The sequence below is a fragment of the Bufo gargarizans genome, chromosome 9, assembly GCF_014858855.1.
Source record: "Bufo gargarizans isolate SCDJY-AF-19 chromosome 9, ASM1485885v1, whole genome shotgun sequence".
Taxonomy (NCBI): domain Eukaryota; kingdom Metazoa; phylum Chordata; class Amphibia; order Anura; family Bufonidae; genus Bufo; species Bufo gargarizans.
This window is the reverse complement of record NC_058088.1, coordinates 58,128,484-58,149,711: the sequence shown is the minus strand read 5'-3', so window position 1 is coordinate 58,149,711 and position 21,228 is coordinate 58,128,484. Positions and strand designations below refer to the sequence as shown.

The 21,228-nt window shown below is 42.9% G+C and overlaps 1 protein-coding gene across 4 annotated transcripts in view; it reads left to right on the top strand.

Moving 5' to 3' along the window:
• Positions 1 to 21,228, top strand: part of DIAPH2 (diaphanous related formin 2) — a 1,273,340-nt gene that overhangs the window by 282,411 nt on the left and 969,701 nt on the right. For all 4 annotated transcript variants that reach the window (XM_044268818.1, XM_044268816.1, XM_044268815.1 and 1 more), the window contains 3 exons: positions 20,239 to 20,313; positions 20,395 to 20,464; positions 20,919 to 21,055. In XM_044268818.1, the coding sequence (XP_044124753.1) occupies positions 20,239 to 20,313; positions 20,395 to 20,464; positions 20,919 to 21,055 (282 nt within the window). The remainder of the gene's footprint in view (positions 1 to 20,238; positions 20,314 to 20,394; positions 20,465 to 20,918; positions 21,056 to 21,228) is intronic.

Here is a 21,228-nt window from a genome sequence, read left to right as displayed (position 1 = left end):
TTTAGGAGTACAAATTCCAAACTTTGCCGACTTGGTCGGCACCCACCCAAGTACCTTGGCTTTTGCTTTGTTACCCGATCCCACCCTCCGGGCCCCTGGGGACAGGGCCCCCAAAATCCACGTTTTTCCCATTGACTTTGACAGGGACAATTTTCAAATCTCTCCCAGTCGCACAGATTTTAAACTAAAGTCACCAAACTTGGGTCACTTAGTCATGGGGTCAACCTGAAATTTCTGTCACATTTTGGGGGACATTAAAAGTGGGCGGAGCTACAAACCACCAATCAGATTTTCCCTATTGACTTCAATGAGAAACTTTTAAATTGCTGTCATTCTCACAGTATTTAAGCCAGAATACCCAAACTAGGCACCGTAGGTCATTGGGTGACTGGGGTCAAAAAAAATTAAAAAGTGGGCGGGGTCTACAAAGGCCAATCAAATTTCAGCCATTTGTTTAAATGGGAAAAATTCAAACTGCCGCTGCTCTTAGACTGTTAATGGCAGGGTTCCCGAAACTTGGCACAGTTGGTCACTGGAGGACTGTGCCAATGTATATCTCATTTTGGGGATGCTAAAAAGTGGGCGGAGCCACAAACAACCAATCAGATTTTCCCTATTGACTTCTATAAGAAACCTTTAAACAGCTGTCATTCTCACAGCACCCAAACTCGGCAGGGTGGGTCAGTGTGAGACAAAGGTCAAAATTTATAAAGTGGGCGGAGTCTACACTCCACCCAGTTACTCCGCCCACTCCAGTTGTAAGCTACTGGTGGAGGCAAGAACACATCACACAATTTCCCCAGAAATTGTACCTTTTCTAGTTATTATTATTATTATAGCCAAATTTGCCACCCTAACTCCTCCCACAGTTTTTACACTACATAGACAAAAATTTACCAAAACGTGCAGATTGTACCCGATCGGATTGCTATTACTTTGTGGAGCGATCCCACCCCCGGGGCCCCCGTGGCGGGCCCCGGAAGCCCCCTTTTTTCCCATAGACTTTGACAGGGTAAATTTTCAAATCGCTCCCACTCGCCAGGCTTTGACGCTAAAGTCACCAAACTTGGGTCACTTAGTCATGGAGTCAACCCGAAAATTTTGGGCACATTTCGGGGACCCCAAAAAGTGGGCGGGGCCATACAGAACCAATCAAAATCTCCCCATTGACTTTAATGAGAACTTCAAATTGCTACTCCTCCCACATTTTTAGGAGTACAAATTCCAGACTTTGCAGACTTGGTCGGCACCCACCCGAGTACCTTGCTTTTGCTTTGTTACCCGATCCCACCCTCCGGGCCCCTGGGACAGGGCCCCCAAAATCCATGTTTTTCCCATTGACTTTGACAGGGACAATTTTCAAATCGCTCCCAGTCGCACAGATTTTAAACTAAAGTCACCAAACTTGGGTCACTTAGTCATGGGGTCAACGCGCAATTTGTTAGCACATTTCGGAGACCCGAAAATGTGGGCGGGGCCACACAGAACCAATCAAATTCTCCCCATTGACTACAATGAGACGTTCAAATTGCTACTCCTCCCACAGATTTAGGAGTATAAATACCAAACTTTGCACTCTTGGTCGGCACATACCCGAGTATCTTGCTTGTGCTTTGTTAACCGATCCCACCCTCCGGGCCCCTGGGGCGGGCCCCCGAAAACCTCTTTTTTTCTCCCATAGAGTTTTATTGGAAAAATGCAAATGTTTGTCACTCATACAGCTTCGGAGTGAAACTCACCAAACTTGGGTCACTCAGTCATGGGGTCAACCTGAAAATTTCGGTCACATTTTGGGGACATTAAAAAGTGGGCGGAGCTACAAACAACCAGATTTTCCCTATTGACTTCAATAAGAAACCTTTAAATTGCTGTCATTCTCACAGTATTTAAGCCAGAATACCCAAACTTGGCACCGTAGGTCATTGGGTGACTGGATTCAAAAAATAATGAAAAAGTGGGCGGAGTCTACAACGGCCAATCAAATTTCAGCCATTTGTTTAAATGGGAAAAATTCAAACTGCCGCTGCTCTTAGACTGTTAATGGCAGGGTTCTGAAACTTGGCGCAGTTGGTCACTAGAGGACTGTGCCAATGTATATCTCATTTTGGGGATGCTAAAAAGTGGGCGGAGCCACAAACAACCAATCAGATTTTCCCTATTGACTTCAATAAGAAACCTTTAAACAGCTGTCATTCTCACAGTATTTAAGCCACAGCACCCAAACTCGGCAGGGTGGGTCAGTGTGAGAAAAAGGTCAAAATTTATAAAAGTGGACGGAGTCTACACTCCACCCAGTTACTCCGCCCACTCCAGTTGTAAGCTACTGGTGGAGGCAAGAACACATCACACAATTTCCCCAGAAATTGTACCTTTTCTAGTTCTTATTATGTGTTCTTGCATAGCAAGACCACATATTGTTATCTCACATATATATTATTATTATTATTATGTGTTCTTGCATAGCAAGACCACATACTATTATCTCACAAGTATATTATTATTATTCTTCTTATTCTTATTATAGCCAAATTTGCCACCCTAACTCCTCCCACAGTTTTTACACTACATAGACAAAAATTTACCAAAACATGCAGATTGTACCCGATCGGATTGCTATTACTTTGTGGAGCGATCCCACCCCCGGGGCCCCCGTGGCGGGCCCCGGAAGCCCCCTTTTTTCCCATAGACTTTGACAGGGTAAATTTTCAAATCGCTCCCACTCGCACAGATTTTAAACTAAAGTCACCAAACTTGGGTCACTTAGTCATGGAGTCAACCCGAAAACTTTGGGCACATTTCGGGGACCCCAAAAAGTGGGCGGGGCCACACAGAACCAATCAAAATCTCCCCATTGACTTTAATGAGACCTTCAAATTGCTACTTCTCCCACATTTTTAGGAGTACAAATTCCAAACTTTGCAGACTTGGTCGGCACCCACCCAAGTACCTTGCTTTTGCTTTGTTACCCGATCCCACCCTCCGGGCCCCTGGGACAGGGCCCCCAAAATCCACGTTTTTCCCATTGACTTTGACAGGGACAATTTTCAAATCTCTCCCAGTCGCACAGATTTTAAACTAAAGTCACCAAACTTGGGTCACTTAGTCATGGGGTCAACCTGAAAATTTCTGTCACATTTTGGGGGACATTAAAAAGTGGGCGGAGCTACAAACCACCAATCAGATTTTCCCTATTGACTTCAATGAGAAACTTTTAAATTGCTGTCATTCTCACAGTATTTAAGCCAGAATACCCAAACTAGGCACCGTAGGTCATTGGGTGACTGGGGTCAAAAAAAATTAAAAAGTGGGCGGGGTCTACAACGGCCAATCAAATTTCAGCCATTTGTTTAAATGGGAAAAATTCAAACTGCCGCTGCTCTTAGACTGTTAATGGCAGGGTTCCCGAAACTTGGCACAGTTGGTCACTGGAGGACTGTGCCAATGTATATCTCATTTTGGGGATGCTAAAAAGTGGGCGGAGCCACAAACAACCAATCAGATTTTCCCTATTGACTTCTATAAGAAACCTTTAAACAGCTGTCATTCTCACAGCACCCAAACTCGGCAGGGTGGGTCAGTGTGAGACAAAGGTCAAAATTTATAAAAGTGGGCGGAGTCTACACTCCACCCAGTTACTCCGCCCACTCCAGTTGTAAGCTACTGGTGGAGGCAAGAACACATCACACAATTTCCCCAGAAATTGTACCTTTTCTAGTTCTTCTTATTCTTATTATAGCCAAATTTGCCACCCTAACTCCTCCCACAGTTTTTACACTACATAGACAAAAATTTACCAAAACATGCAGATTGTACCCGATCGGATTGCTATTACTTTGTGGAGCGATCCCACCCCCGGGGCCCCCGTGGCGGGCCCCGGAAGCCCCCTTTTTTCCCATAGACTTTGACAGGGTAAATTTTCAAATCGCTCCCACTCGCACAGATTTTAAACTAAAGTCACCAAACTTGGGTCACTTAGTCATGGAGTCAACCCGAAAACTTTGGGCACATTTCGGGGACCCCAAAAAGTGGGCGGGGCCACACAGAACCAATCAAAATCTCCCCATTGACTTTAATGAGACCTTCAAATTGCTACTTCTCCCACATTTTTAGGAGTACAAATTCCAAACTTTGCAGACTTGGTCGGCACCCACCCAAGTACCTTGCTTTTGCTTTGTTACCCGATCCCACCCTCCGGGCCCCTGGGACAGGGCCCCCAAAATCCACGTTTTTCCCATTGACTTTGACAGGGACAATTTTCAAATCTCTCCCAGTCGCACAGATTTTAAACTAAAGTCACCAAACTTGGGTCACTTAGTCATGGGGTCAACCTGAAAATTTCTGTCACATTTTGGGGGACATTAAAAAGTGGGCGGAGCTACAAACCACCAATCAGATTTTCCCTATTGACTTCAATGAGAAACTTTTAAATTGCTGTCATTCTCACAGTATTTAAGCCAGAATACCCAAACTAGGCACCGTAGGTCATTGGGTGACTGGGGTCAAAAAAAAATTAAAAGTGGGCGGGGTCTACAACGGCCAATCAAATTTCAGCCATTTGTTTAAATGGGAAAAATTCAAACTGCCGCTGCTCTTAGACTGTTAATGGCAGGGTTCCCGAAACTTGGCACAGTTGGTCACTGGAGGACTGTGCCAATGTATATCTCATTTTGGGGATGCTAAAAAGTGGGCGGAGCCACAAACAACCAATCAGATTTTCCCTATTGACTTCAATAAGAAACCTTTAAACAGCTGTCATTCTCACAGCACCCAAACTCGGCAGGGTGGGTCAGTGTGAGACAAAGGTCAAAATTTATAAAAGTGGGCGGAGTCTACACTCCACCCAGTTACTCCGCCCACTCCAGTTGTAAGCTACTGGTGGAGGCAAGAACACATCACACAATTTCCCCAGAAATTGTACCTTTTCTAGTTCTTATTCTTATTATTATAGCCAAATTTGCCACCCTAACTCCTCCCACAGTTTTTACACTACATAGACAAAAATTTACCAAAACGTGCAGATTGTGCCCGATCGGATTGCTATTACTTTGTGGAGCGATCCCACCCCCGGGGCCCCCGTGGCGGGCCCCGGAAGCCCCCTTTTTTCCCATAGACTTTGACAGGGTAAATTTTCAAATCGCTCCCACTCGCCAGGCTTTGACGCTAAAGTCACCAAACTTGGGTCACTTAGTCATGGAGTCAACCCGAAAACTTTGGGCACATTTCGGGGACCCCAAAAAGTGGGCGGGGCCACACAGAACCAATCAAAATCTCCCCATTGACTTTAATGAGACCTTCAAATTGCTACTTCTCCCACATTTTTAGGAGTACAAATTCCAAACTTTGCAGACTTGGTCGGCACCCACCCAAGTACCTTGCTTTTGCTTTGTTACCCGATCCCACCCTCCGGGCCCCTGGGACAGGGCCCCCAAAATCCACGTTTTTCCCATTGACTTTGACAGGGACGATTTTCAAATCTCTCCCAGTCGCACAGATTTTAAACTAAAGTCACCAAACTTGGGTCACTTAGTCATGGGGTCAACCTGAAAATTTCTGTCACATTTTGGGGGACATTAAAAAGTGGGCGGAGCTACAAACCACCAATCAGATTTTCCCTATTGACTTCAATGAGAAACTTTTAAATTGCTGTCATTCTCACAGTATTTAAGCCAGAATACCCAAACTAGGCACCGTAGGTCATTGGGTGACTGGGGTCAAAAAAAATTAAAAAGTGGGCGGGGTCTACAACGGCCAATCAAATTTCAGCCATTTGTTTAAATGGGAAAAATTCAAACTGCCGCTGCTCTTAGACTTTTAATGGCAGGGTTCCCGAAACTTGGCACAGTTGGTCACTGGAGGACTGTGCCAATGTATATCTCATTTTGGGGATGCTAAAAAGTGGGCGGAGCCACAAACAACCAATCAGATTTTCCCTATTGACTTCAATAAGAAACCTTTAAACAGCTGTCATTCTCACAGCACCCAAACTCGGCAGGGTGGGTCAGTGTGAGACAAAGGTCAAAATTTATAAAAGTGGGCGGAGTCTACACTCCACCCAGTTACTCCGCCCACTCCAGTTGTAAGCTACTGGTGGAGGCAAGAACACATCACACAATTTCCCCAGAAATTGTACCTTTTCTAGTTCTTATTCTTATTATTATAGCCAAATTTGCCACCCTAACTCCTCCCACAGTTTTTACACTACATAGACAAAAATTTACCAAAACGTGCAGATTGTGCCCGATCGGATTGCTATTACTTTGTGGAGCGATCCCACCCCCGGGGCCCCCGTGGCGGGCCCCGGAAGCCCCCTTTTTTCCCATAGACTTTGACAGGGTAAATTTTCAAATCGCTCCCACTCGCCAGGCTTTGACGCTAAAGTCACCAAACTTGGGTCACTTAGTCATGGAGTCAACCCGAAAACTTTGGGCACATTTCGGGGACCCCAAAAAGTGGGCGGGGCCACACAGAACCAATCAAAATCTCCCCATTGACTTTAATGAGACCTTCAAATTGCTACTTCTCCCACATTTTTAGGAGTACAAATTCCAAACTTTGCAGACTTGGTCGGCACCCACCCAAGTACCTTGCTTTTGCTTTGTTACCCGATCCCACCCTCCGGGCCCCTGGGACAGGGCCCCCAAAATCCACGTTTTTCCCATTGACTTTGACAGGGACGATTTTCAAATCTCTCCCAGTCGCACAGATTTTAAACTAAAGTCACCAAACTTGGGTCACTTAGTCATGGGGTCAACCTGAAAATTTCTGTCACATTTTGGGGGACATTAAAAAGTGGGCGGAGCTACAAACCACCAATCAGATTTTCCCTATTGACTTCAATGAGAAACTTTTAAATTGCTGTCATTCTCACAGTATTTAAGCCAGAATACCCAAACTAGGCACCGTAGGTCATTGGGTGACTGGGGTAAAAAAAAATTAAAAAGTGGGCGGGGTCTACAACGGCCAATCAAATTTCAGCCATTTGTTTAAATGGGAAAAATTCAAACTGCCGCTGCTCTTAGACTGTAAATGGCAGGGTTCCCGAAACTTGGCACAGTTGGTCACTGGAGGACTGTGCCAATGTATATCTCATTTTGGGGATGCTAAAAAGTGGGCGGAGCCACAAACAACCAATCAGATTTTCCCTATTGACTTCTATAAGAAACCTTTAAACAGCTGTCATTCTCACAGCACCCAAACTCGGCAGGGTGGGTCAGTGTGAGACAAAGGTCAAAATTTATAAAAGTGGGCGGAGTCTACACTCCACCCAGTTACTCCGCCCACTCCAGTTGTAAGCTACTGGTGGAGGCAAGAACACATCACACAATTTCCCCAGAAATTGTACCTTTTCTAGTAGTAGTTATATTATTGTACATAGGAGCATTATTATAGTAGTTATATTCTTGTACATAGGAGGCAGTATTATAGTAGTAATATTCTTGTACATAGGAGGCAGTATTATAGCAGTTATATTCTTGTGTATAGGAGGCAGTATTATAGTAGTTATATTCTTGTACATATGAGCAGTATTATAGTAGTTATATTCTTGTACATAGGAGCAGTATTATAGTAGTTATATTCTTGTACATTGGAGCAGTATTATAGTAGTTATATTCTTGTACATAGGAGCAGTATTATAGTAGTTATATTCTTGTACATAGGAGCAGTATTATAGTAGTTATATTCTTGTACATAGGAGCAGTATTATAGTAGTTATATTCTTGTACATAGGAGCAATATTATAGTAGTTATATTCTTGTACACAGGAGCAGTATTATAGTAGTTATATTCTTGTACATAGGAGCAGTATTATAGTAGTTATATTCTTGTACATAGGAGGCAGTATTATAGTAGTTATATTCTTGCACATAGGAGCAGTATTATTGCAGTTATATTCTTGTACATAGGAGGCAGTATTATAGTAGTTATATTCTTGTACATTGGAGGCAGTATTATAGTAGTTATATTCTTAACCAAATGTATTTTTATTCAAAGAGTAAGGCATATCAATCGATCACAAACCATCGTAGCATCACTGGTAAGGCATAGTCACAAATCGGTCATGGAAGTGACCACAAATGCATGTCAGTGCAACACATGTTGTACAAAATGATACATCAAATGTGACAGACAATAAAAAGCAAATATAACACAAATAAGAGGAAAAGAGAGGGAAAGGAAGGGAAAGGAAAGGGGGGGGGGGGTAGGGGAGTTTTCCCCAACTCAGTCAGGGGAACTTCCTATATGTCTTCCAGGGTGACCAGATTTCAGAAAGCGGGAACGCGTGCAAGATTCCCAATGGGCCAGCTCTTCAAACCTGTAGATCTGATCCACCTTATCCCTCCACATCGAAACAGTGGGAGGTTCAGTATCCTTCCAAAGCAGCGGGATGAGCAGTCTCGCCGCCGTGATGAGCATAGTAGGAAGATCAGATCTACAGGGGGAAAGCGAGTCATTAGGGCACCAAAGCAGGATCAGTTTAGGATCCAGCTTAACCTGCTGAGCACACACCTCATTTATCAGAGCTTCTATACTGGTCCAGAACGCTTTAATCTTTTCACAGTGCCACCAAATGTGTGATAGAGAGCCTATGTCTTTTCTACACCTCCAGCACTCACTTGGGAAATCTACGTTAAGCCTATGCAAAAACTCCGGGGACTTGTACCATCTCGTAAGCAGCTTATACGAGTTTTCTTGTACCTTAATACAGCGACTAAAGCCGTGAGAGTGTGTAAGGACAAAAGCCCTTTCCGGGTCTGTAAGGTGGATGGACAATTCCCTTTCCCATGAAGAAAGGAAATGTAGCTCAGGGGGGGAAGCCGAAAGTAACTCCTTATATATGGTAGACAGCGGTTTAGGGATCCTACGGGCGTCTGATAGTCTCCTAGACAGCCAAGAGGGGGTTCCAGAGGTGGTGGGGGGTGGTAGCTTAATCATCTTAATCTCCCTCTGCAGGGCGAAACTCTGTAGGAAGGAAGCTTTTTTGACGTTAGGGTCATTCAAGACCGTGGACCAATCCAGAGACCCATCCGGGGACCTAATCTCACTTAAAGGGGTCTCGGGCCAAAAGAAGCCAGATACCTGAGGGCTTCTCTGCTTCCGGATGGACATAAAACTGTAAAGAGGAAAGCGGAGTACCCGGTATGGGGAACTCAAGTGTTCTATCCTTAAACTGCTTGGCCCACTCAAACAACATACCCTTCCATAGGAGTGGCAAAGAGGAACTACCCGGAGAACAAGGGGACAGCCCCCAGAGAATCCGCTTCATTCTGGTGGAAAGCAGAAAGCGCTCAAGACACACATATTGGAGCACTATAAGTGCTATTGAGGAGGGATAGACCTCTAAATAGTTGAAAGGCCATATAGTAGGAACGCATGTCGGGCAAACCAAAGCCACCAACCCTCCTCTCCCTGGTCAGCACTGAATAAGCAATTCTGGAGGGTTTGCTTCCCCACAAAAAGAGGGAGAAAACTCTGCGCATGTCTACAAAAAATGAGTGCGGCAGCCAGATAGGCAACACCGGCAGAAGGTACAAAAATTTAGCAGCTATAAAGGTCTTAAGGTAGTTCCTCTTGCCACACCAGGAAATAAACGGCAGTTTAATAGAGTGCAGCTGCTTCCTAACTGAGGATAACAAGGGGCATAATTCAGAGCAAATAAGTCCTTAGCCTGAGTCGGGACGTGCACACCCAAAAATACTATGTCTTTTGTAGCCCAGTGGAAGGGGGTATTATTCTGAAGGGCCTCTTTAACCGACTCTGGACAAGTAACGTTAAGGGCCATTGATTTGCTATAGTTAATTTTAAAGTTTGACACATAGCCAAACTCCTTAAAAAGAGACAAAAGCCTAGGGAAGGATGTTTCGGGATTGGAGGTCATGATAAGTAGGTCATCTGCAAATGCGGCTGTCAAGTGGGTCAGAGAATCAATGGCCAAGCCCCTAACCGCAGGATCCTGCCGGATCTTACACAGCAGAGTCTCCATCACTATGACAAACAGAGATGAGGAGAGGGGGCACCCCTGTCTTGTCCCATTGGATATGGAAAAGGAGGGAGAAAGCGTACCATTTATTTTGAGTCTGGCAGACGGGGCTGAGTACAGAGTGAAGATCGCAGATATAAACGAATCTGGGAAACCAAACCTCGACAGGGCCCGTGACATATAATGCCAACCGACCCTGTCGAAGGCCTTCTCCGCGTCCGTGCTCAGCAAAGCCAGAGGCGTAGAGGAGCTTCTAGCCCAATCCATAAGATGGAGCAAACGTATCGTGTTTTCACAGCCCTGTCTGCCACGCACAAACCCCACTTGCTCGCTATCAATAAGATCCGGCAGGATCAGCTGTATTCGCTGCGCCAGGATCTCGGCCCACCACTTGACATCCGCATCTAGCAGTGAAATCGGGCGATAACTGCCACAGTGGAGGGGGTCTTTGTTTTCTTTATGGATTATAGTTATGTGGGCCTCTAACGTTTGGGGGGGTAGAGAGCCTCCAGACAGGAGGAAATTACAGAGTGCCTGAAAATGAGTCGTCAAGACGTCTTTAAAGGTCTTGTAATACGATATAGGGAGTCCATCCGGGCCTGAACTTTTACCTGAAGGAATGGAGGAAAGGACCTTGCCAATTTCCTCTCTTGATACAGGGGCGACTAGTTGGGAAGCTTGCAGGGGACTAATAGAGGGCAGCTTCAGAGTGGACAGGAACTCATCTGTGGCTTGCTCAATAGAGGCTGAACCAGGACGGTCTGGAGTGGGGAGGTTATATAGATCCGCATAAAAAGCACTAAACGCTTTCGCTATATCGTGAGTCGACTTGTGCTTATTGCCTTTCGCATCTAGAATAGCAGGGATAAATGAATCCACGTGGCGTTGCTTAGCCATGGCAGACATCAGTTTATTACCTTTGTTCCCATGGGCATAAGCTTTAAACCAGGAGTGGAATATAAGTTTCGCTGATTTGGCGTTGAGCAAGTTTTTCAGTCCCGTCCTGGCCTCCGCTAATTCAGCAGCCACAGCCTGAGCCTGGGTTTGCTTATGGGTCAGTTCAAGACTCGCTATGCGGGACAGCAGGTCATCTACAGCCTTGGAGAGCAACTTTTTAACATGCGAGCCCAGGGAAATTAATTCTCCTCTAACCACCGCCTTATGAGACTCCCACAAGATGGAGGGGGAGGGAGGAGGGTCGCCCACTGCATTAAGAGAGAAGAATTCAGACATAATCCGGGAGATTCTAGCTGCATTGGTAGGGTCGGAGATCAATGTGTCATTAAGACGCCATATTCTCTCACGTTTAGGAAGAGCTGTCATAGACACTCGGAGAAATACTGGGGCGTGATCAGAAAGCGTAATGTTTCCAATCCTCGTGTCTACCACCTGAGAAATATGGGGGGAGGATAAAAACAAGTAGTCCAACCTATGGAAGGATTTTTTAGCGATTGAATAAAACTTATAATCCCTATAATCCCTGCCAGAGGGATGCATAGTGCGCCACACATCAATAACCCGCAACTTCTTCAGCGCAGTCTTCAGACGTCGCAGAAGTTTGTGGGACAACTCAGACCTCTGAGAGGACGAGTCAAGGCCTGGCTCCATAGTACCATTAAAGTCACCTCCTAATATAAGCATGCCCTCACTAAAAGCCTGTAATTGCTCAAGAGTCCGGACGAGCCAGGGGATCTGACCCCTATTAGGGGCATATAAATTAGCCAGGGTAACAGGCGCGTCAGCGATGTGCCCCTTAACGAATAAGAAGCGACCATCAGTGTCCGCAAGGACAGCGGAGAGTTTGAAGGGTAGGCGCTTGTGGACGGCCACGCTGACACCCCTGCTAGCCGAGGCAAAAGAGCTATGAAACCATTGTGGGAATGCATTTTGGGACAATTTCGGGATCTTCCCTGATTTAAAATGAGTTTCTTGGAGGAATACAACGGAGGCCTCATTTTTCAGCAACAAAGAGATCACCTGAGACCGCTTACATGGCTCGTTCAGACCCTTGGCATTCAGTGAGGCAACTACAACAGAGGCCATAGTAAAGACAGAGGAGGCCTGTCGGCCCAGAGCAAGAGGACATCCAGTCTGGAAAGCAACGGACGGAGCAAGGAGAAGGAGGGTACAAGGAAAGTCAAAATAAAAATAAAAGACATAACAAATGAGACAGTAACACAACCCAAATAACAAAGAATGTCTCCCCATGGACAGGGAGCACATGACCCCACCCAGCATCTGACACAATGGAGATCCTTTTTCATAGCGGCAAACAGCCGGGATCTATCAGAGGGGGGCTCCTGTGGGGCCATCGGGGGTGGAAAGCAAGGGGGTGAGGGAGAGGAAATAATCAGTAACATAACTGACAACAGTGCAGACATATAACCCCCGCATAACTAACAGTGCAGTCAGTGCTCTAGTGCACAGCTCGTAACCTGCATCTCATGCAGGCAAGGTAGTAAAGCATAGGGTCAGGCCCAAAGCCCATGAGAACGGGGCAGTGGGCCAAGACCTGAAATAAGTCCAAAACTAATTGACAAACAATGAAAATTCAGCTCAGACAGAGCCAGACAGAGTTCCTACGTCTTGGGACCCAGCAAAGTCACAGAACATTGAACTCAGTGAAGAGTGAACAAAAGCGCCTTCAGCGCTCCCCGGAACAAAGTCAGGTGACAGGTGCTTGCGACCGGCCTTTTCCTTGTTTCCCAGCTTTGGAAGGTGAAACTTGCTGCCACGAATCTATACCCGGAGGGGTAGGCAGGGGATCCCCTTGATCAGCCGGCATCCACGAGGGAACTGTGATGGGTTCAATCCCAAGAGGGCCCCAAATAGCTTTCAGGTCACCCGGGGTCCGCACCGTATACTGCCTCCCGTTTTTCAAGATGGCCAGACCGAAGGGATAGAGCCATCGGAATGGCGTAGCTGTGGCTTTAAGGGCCTCTAGGAGTGGCTTCACGATGCGCCTCTTGGCTAAGGTGGAGGGGGCCAGGTCCTGGAAGAAAAGGACTGGGGTCTCACCGTACATGATGCGGTCGGCCTCCCTTCCCGCCTTGAGCAGTGCAGCAGTGTCCACATAGCTTAGGATGCCGCATACTACATCCCGCGGCGGCTCACCAGGTTTTGGCTTGGGCCTTAAGGCCCTGTGGATGCACTCGATCACAATCGGAGCTGCTCTCTCAGCTCCCAGCAGGGAGGAGAAAATTTTGCATGCGACTGAATGAAGCGCGTCAATCGCAATATTTTCGGGTAGGCCGCGGATGTGAATATTTTGCCCACGGCTCCGGTTCTCCTGATCCTCTATGCGCATCAGCGCATCGTTTAGCAAGTCTCTGTGGGTTTGCAGGGCTACGCTGGTCTTACCCTCATGCACCAGGATGGCTTCCTGTGCTAGCTCCAGGGACTCCACACGACTCCCAATCTGCCGCAGGTCTCCTTTTATCTCCTCCAAGTCCTTTTTAAGAGGTGCAAGAGCAGATTCCAGAATGTCCCTGAGATCTGCTTTGGAGAGTGAGGAGCTCTTTCGCAGTGGTCTGCAATCAGAGACATCAGAAGTGCTTCCTGCCTCAGAGCCTTCATCTGCTTCAGAGAGCTGCAGCGCCCTCTTGTATGTTTCAATAGCAGGAGTCCTGGACTGTTTCTTAAGGAATTTATTCATCTCAGGTTGCCTGGAACGGGCCCCTGTCGGCTCTGGTGTCTCAGGGTGACGGTCCTTGCCTTGTTTCCCCATTGGCACCGAGTAAATAGCTAATAAAAGGGGCTATAATAGCTGCCAGGGAGAGGAGCTCAGGAACAAGCAGCCATTCAGCTCCAAGGTCAAGCTCCGCCCCCCAGTAGTTATATTCTTGTACATAGAAGGCAGTATTATAGTAGTTATATTCTTGTACATAGGAGCAGTATTATAGTAGTTATATTCTTGTACATAGGAGCAGTATTATAGCAGTTATATTCTTGTACATGGGAGCAGTATTATAGTAGTTATATTCTTGTACATAGGAGCAGTATTATGGTAGTTATATTCTTGTACATAGGAGCAGTATTATAGTAGTTATATTCTTGTACATAGGAGGCAGTATTATAGTAGTTATATTCTTGTACATAGGAGGCAGTATTATAGTAGTTATATCCTTGTACATATGAGCAGTATAAAGTATTTATAGTCCTATATATATATATATATATATATATATATATATAATATTATAGTAGGTAGGGAAGCCAAATACTATGCTTTGCTATATCTGTCTGAATATAATAGAGAGGCAGTATCATCAGCCAGCACCATATTAATATATGTTTTAATTTTTGGGGGTCAGATACCCATCAATCAGGACAGGTATATTTTTAAATTGTGGAACTTCTCCTTTCCTTTCCAACATGTTTCTATATTTGTATTATGTGCCCACCTTAATAGGGTGCCTTGGTATGTTGCAGAATTTTTCACAACTAAATCTGCACCGTAAAGACATCCCATGTTAGCCTAAGGAGATGAAAAATGTCAATACCTGCATTCTCTTCCACTGCGGATACCATTCAGCAGTGGAACAGAATGCAAAGAAACTTTTCTTGTGGATTTCCTGTAGCTGAAGGTCTCCATTCACAATGAAGATTTAATCTGAACAGAAATCCACAACATTTATTCACACGCAAAATCTGCAGTACAATTTTGAAAAATCCACACCTGCATATTTTCAGCGAAATCCCGCAATGAATGAAGGCACCCCTATGCTCCTGCACTGCAGTCACTCTGGCAACAATCTTTATTGCCCGGCAACAATCTAAACATAATCCTTTGTTGCATACTTTAATTAATGCTTTAATAGAAGTGAGTGATGTAAATTGCATTTTAAACAAAACATAGGATTTCATTCAGTTCAGCCATGAGGTGGATTTACTGGGGTAAACAAGCAGCAAATAGTCGAGAAGGAAGCGTTTCTTCCTGACAGTCGCCTGCTCGTTCAGTGGAGGTGAAGCACTGCATTTACACGAAACGATCACCTCCACAGTATGAGAATGAGGTATCGCTATTGTGATCGCTCGTACTCATAGAGCTGCATTGTTTCTGGGCATCGGTTCGCCGTTTAGATGGCATGATCTGCTGCTCAGAAATGATAATTTAGGTGCCTGCACGAATGACCGTTTCACCCGATAAACTAGCGTTTCGATCGCTCTTTGTGTGATCAGCTTCCCATTTAGATGGGCAGAATGTCGGGAATGAACATTCGAAGGACATTCGTTCTCGACCGTCTGCACAATTATCTGCGCGTCTATATCCACCTGTAGTCTATTTTTGAGACTGACTCTATTTACGGAGTTCCACTTTATTAGGTAGTGACTTTTAACCTATTATTATAGCATTAACCATGTATAGGTAAGATAGGATTGTTGTAAAGATCTGGAGAATTTAATTTGTGAAAGCTTATTTGTTTATTTACATTTTCCATATTATTCTTCGTCCGACAACAAGGTTTGTGCTGAATGGTTTTACCTTTTTTTTTCTTAAAAACTATTTTATCCAGACTTTACTCTCGTATCAATTAAAGCAACAGGAAAACACAGACTGGCGTTTCACACGACATCTGTTCGTTCTCCCATCAGTAAGACCGCTGGTAATAATAATCATTTCATTGCCTTACACATTTACATCATGTTACCTGAATTCTCAAACACCGAGATTGTATTTTTTTTTTTTTTCCGCATTCAGAAGCTTTCGAGGCGAGCATACAGGTTTTGATATATTTTCATCATGCAAGCTCGAATGTAATTGACAAACTTAATTTGGAGCAGATGGCATTGGAATATTTCATTATTTAATTTTGATAATTAGGTACATAACACTGTAATCACCACCAAACAAATATACAGCTAATGATCTGCCCTTGTTGTATAGTTCTCCGCAGTGTTCCAAACATAATTGCGGCAATATCCACGTGTAAACTATCGGCCAACACATGGCAGCGTGTACCGGGTATTAGGGAAAATAAGAAATTGAGTATAAGTCAGGTGTATTCAGGATAAAAAGATGGTTTTGCTGAGCATTTGTTCATAGGACAATCTCCATCGGTGGAGAACCATGGAGAGCACTAACTAAAGAGGCACCAAATTGAGATGGAGAGCACTTTTTACATGTAGCATTGCTCAGGTGTGTTCACAGTGCTTTTTATCAGTAGGATAATCAATATTATAAAAACAGAATAAGGGAATCTCCCCAGTCCCTTTCATTCTTCTGATTGGGGACACAAGCTGAATTAGTATTTGTATCACCCCCTTGGGTGGCACTTGGAGCGCCTAAATCATTTACCTCGATTAATGTATGTCATCCTACAGAGTTTTGTTAAAATGGTAAATTGAAATTATTAGATATTTGACCATGTAGCTTTGGAGAACACTGAACGTCAAACACTAGAAAAATGTGGACTTTAGATTCTATCCCTGAGCTCAAGGTCTGGTGCTTTCAATATGCCGACTGCAAATCTTCAGATGGGGATAGCGGTGGATGCTCTAGAATTGAAAGTATGAGACCTCTATCATATGGCAGACTCCTAAGGGACTCCATCCAGTGTTTAACCAAGGATGGAGGCGGAAACTATGGAAATCCTATTACAATAAAGGACAATATTACCGTAGTTAGATAGCACAGTAACATAGTGGCACCATGACCTTCTACACTAAGGTCTGGACAATTTCACAGTAATGTGAAAAGTCTACCAAAGTCAAAAAAGTGTCTCAAAGAGGCTGCCCACAGTCACCACTGCTTTCCTCACCTGACCGTATCCGAGCAGCATGGACCCTATTTCCACTGCCTGCTTCCCTTTGGCCACAGTATCTCTATCAATTAACAAAATCTGCTGCCTACTTGCTGGCTGAGACTTAATTACTCTGCCTGTAGAGCTCATGTACAAGCTCCCCCTGACCTGGGTCAGTTGGCAGGCCCTCTAGACTTCACCAATGGTTGGTCACCTTAGGGTAATTAAGGTACCTTCCCCTCTGGAAAGAGCAGCTTGAGCAATAGTTTTCTAGTACGCAAGTGTCCTGCCAACGTGTGCTGATATACATTTGCTCATTTACCGACATCTGCCTGTTGTCCAGATTTGACCAATTGTTGCCTAACCCGACCTCTGCCTGATTTTTGTACTGACCCCGAGTTGCCTGCTCTAACCTTGAACTGTCCCTGACTAAAGTTTAGTCTGATCTGTCAGGGGTCCATACCAGTGTCTCTTGACCCCCATGGCTCAGCTGTCCACCAAACAGAGGCTACTCCAGAAAATAGCAGCCTGGTGGTTCCCCTACAGCAAAGTCTGGATCCAAGTACAGGGATTAGAGGGTGATAACTAAGGACCTGCCAGGATAATGCCTTTAGGAGTAGCCACAACTGAAATCTGTTTGGTTGACATCATTTTTGTACCAGATAAAGCGTAGAAAGAGTTGTATCATTGTAGGATTTTCACCAATTTTCACCACATGTATGTAGTGTTCTTGTGATTGGCTTATTTGCATGGGACAATAGTTATTAGTGATGAGCGGCATTGCCAATATTCGAATTTGTGATATTTCAAGAATTTTTGGCCGAATTTTCACCGTAAATTAGCAAATTCACGAATTTGTGATATCCAGTCATTGTTTACTTGATTGCAAAAATCGGCAATGTAATTTATTCGCGATAAATTTGCAATTTGAATATTCAACACTATTCGCGAATACGAATATATAGCACTATATTCTAAATATTCGCAAATTATTGAAGTGGCAATATTCGCGATTAAAATTTGCGATTCGAATATTCACGCTCAACACTAATGGATATTGTGAGAGCTCACAATTGTTCAGATCTGACACAAAAAAAATCTCTTCATTTTAACAAAAATAAAGTTTCTGAAGAGTCGTCAGAAGTTTGTCAGCCTGTGTTTTTGTTGTCAAAGTATAGAGGAAAGAAGATGAAGTGTTTATGATTGTTTTTAATAAACGGTTTTGATTTTGCACCTCCAGGTACAACATCTGTTCTCATAATTCACTTTAAAAAATACAAACTACGTAGGAGTGTAAAACCATTGTAAATCATCATTGTCACACAGAGGCTGCTAACTAGAGGCAATCTGTAGGTGCATCGTATAGATACAAATCTGTTTCCCTTACGCCGGGATCTGATGCTGATTGAATCATTTGAAAAGTTTATCAGTTTAGATTTCGTTAACTTCAATTGTGTTGCACTGAACGAGGGAAGTAATCTAAGGAAAGCATTATCTCACCTGATGCCGCACTGTACCGTACAGCGCATCATGAAATAGTAATGTGTCCAACTTCAGGCTACATTCACACGAACGTATTTTGTTTCCATGTCCATTCCGTTATTTTTTTCTGTGGATTGGATGAGGACCCATTCATTTCATAGGGTCCGCATCCGTATGTCCTTTCCGTAGAACATGTCCTATTCTTATCCGTTTTGCGGACAAGGATAGGCATTGTTACAATGGATTTGCAAAAAAAAGTGGATGCTGTATGGACGTCATAGTTTATTTTTTTTGCAGATCCGGAATTTGCGGACCGCAAAAAACATATGGTCGTGTGAATGTAGCCTCAGGATAAAACAGAGGGACATTGATTAATCTGTTATTTTCCTATATGCAAGAGCAGTATTATAATAGTCCTATTATTCTATATAAGGAGCAGTATTATAGTAGTTATATTCTTGTACATAGGAGCAGTATTATAGTAGTTATATTCTTGTATATAGGAGCAGTATTATAGTACTTATATTCTTATACATAGGAAGCTGTATTATAGTAGTTATATTCTTGTACATAGGAGCAGTATTATAGCAGTTATATTCTTGTACATAGGAGCAGTATTATAGTAGTTATATTCTTGTAGATAGGGGCAGTATTATAGTAGTTATATTTTTGTACATAGGAGCAGTATTATAGTAGTTATATTCTTGTAGATAGGGGCAGTATTATAGTAGTTATATTCTTGTACATAGGAGCAGTATTATAGTAGTTATATTCTTGTACATAGAAGACATTATTATAGCAGTTATATTCTTGTACATAGGAGCAGTATTATAGTAGTTATATTCCTGTACATAGGAGCAGTATTATAGTAGTTATATTCTTGTACATAGGAGCAGTATTATAGTAGTTATATTCTTGTACATAGAAGACATTATTATAGTAGTTATATTCTTGTACATAGGAGCAGTATTATAGTAGTTATATTCCTGTACATAGGAGCAGTATTATAGTAGTTATATTCTTGTACATAGGAGCAGTATTATAGTAGTTATATTCCTGTACATAGGAGGCAGTATTATAGTAGTTATATTCTTGTACATAGGAGCAGTATTATAGTAGTTATATTCCTGTACATAGGAGCAGTATTATAGTAGTTATATTCTTGTACATAGGAGCAGTATTATAGTAGGTATATTCTTGTACATAGGAGCAGTATTATAGTAGTTATATTCTTGTACATAGGAGCAGTATTATAGTAGATATATTCTTGTACATAGGAACAGTATTATAGTAGTTATATTCTTGTACATAGGAGCAGTATTATAGTAGTTATATTCTTGTACATAGAAGACATTATTATAGTAGTTATATTCTTGTACATAGGAGCAGTATTATAGTAGTTATATTCCTGTACATAGGAGCAGTATTATAGTAGTTATATTCTTGTACATAGAAGACATTATTATAGTAGTTATATTCTTGTACATAGGAGCAGTATTATAGTAGTTATATTCTAGTGCGTCTGAGTTTACGGGTTGTGGTGGATAGTGTTTGAAGATGTTTCAGGTTTAGGGAGTGAATAAGCGTTAAATCAGGTGATGTAATATGCCAATCTAAAAAAAAAATGAGTTTTTGGGGATTACCAAAAACTGTTGGTGTTCTGAGTTAATTGCTTGGGTAGAGCATTCCAGAGAAGTAGTGCAGCTCTGGAAAAGTCTTGGAGATGGGAGTGAGTTATATTGTTCAGTTGGTTATCTTATTCACGTAATTTGGAATATTGATGATGTGCCTATTTCTACATATGGAATTTATGTTCTGGTATCTAGAAAACGGCAACCTCATGTGGAGGCCACTTTGGAGGCTATCACTGGTCTCTATGGTTTATTTTGTACGGGATGATTCACAAATAACATATTAATAATACATTATTAAAAATGCAGAAGATAAATAATCAAATAAAGAAAAGTAAAAATTGACAAAACAAGACATTATTTTGTCAACTGAATGACATAATTATATATTCTATTTTAACAGCTGGGTTAACAACTTTGGACATGAAGGCCTTGGACTTTTGTTGGACGTTCTGGAGAAACTGCTGGACAAGAAGCAGTAAGTATCCTTAGTAATTCTGCTCACATTCTGACTCTCAGACTACATCTTACATCTTATCAATTTTATTTTATTTTTAAGACAAGAAAATATTGACAAAAAAAATCAGCATAAACTCATCCAGTGCCTGAAAGCTTTCATGAACAATAAGGTACGTGGGGCTAGTCCAGAGGAGTGCAGTCACCAGTCACCAAACTACTAGACTAAACCTAAGTATTTTCTGCCTATACGAATTAGTTGACCAATTAAAGTATATTGGAATTGTAGAAGCAAAAATGTTAATTTACAAGAGACCTAAATGGTTATTCCTGACGATTGGGATCTGTCAACATTATGCTGACAGACGCCCCTAACAGCTTAGCTGAGATCTTTTAGGACACTGCAAAGCATTCTGGTAGATAGTTCTCCAGTCTTATTACTACAGCGAGTTTGGTGGAATTGCTGCATCCCATATAATCCATAAAGAAGAGCATGAATTTTTTTTTATCTGTAATTCACGGAGATGGAAATCGGGAGATACAACTCGAGCCGGTTCCGAATACCATTTTGGATAATTTTATCTTATGTCTGTTTAAATCTGATTAAAATTCTTTATGCTTCGTCAGTATGGCCTGCAAAGGATGTTGGAAGAGGAAAGAAGTTTAACTCTTCTAGCAAGAGCTATTGATCCAAAACAAGCCAACATGATGACCGAAATCTTGAAGATATTGTCCGCCATATGCATCGTTGGGGAGGATAACATGTAAGTGATAATGTTATGTGGTCCCCATTTGCATTCCATTCCAGTCGATTCAATAAAATTTTTAGATATCACCCTATGAGCAAAGATTTGGTTTTCACCGTTTTATTGTGGTCCTTAAGAAACTGTTTAAATAACTGGTCATCATGTTACTATACAACTATGATGGATGTGCA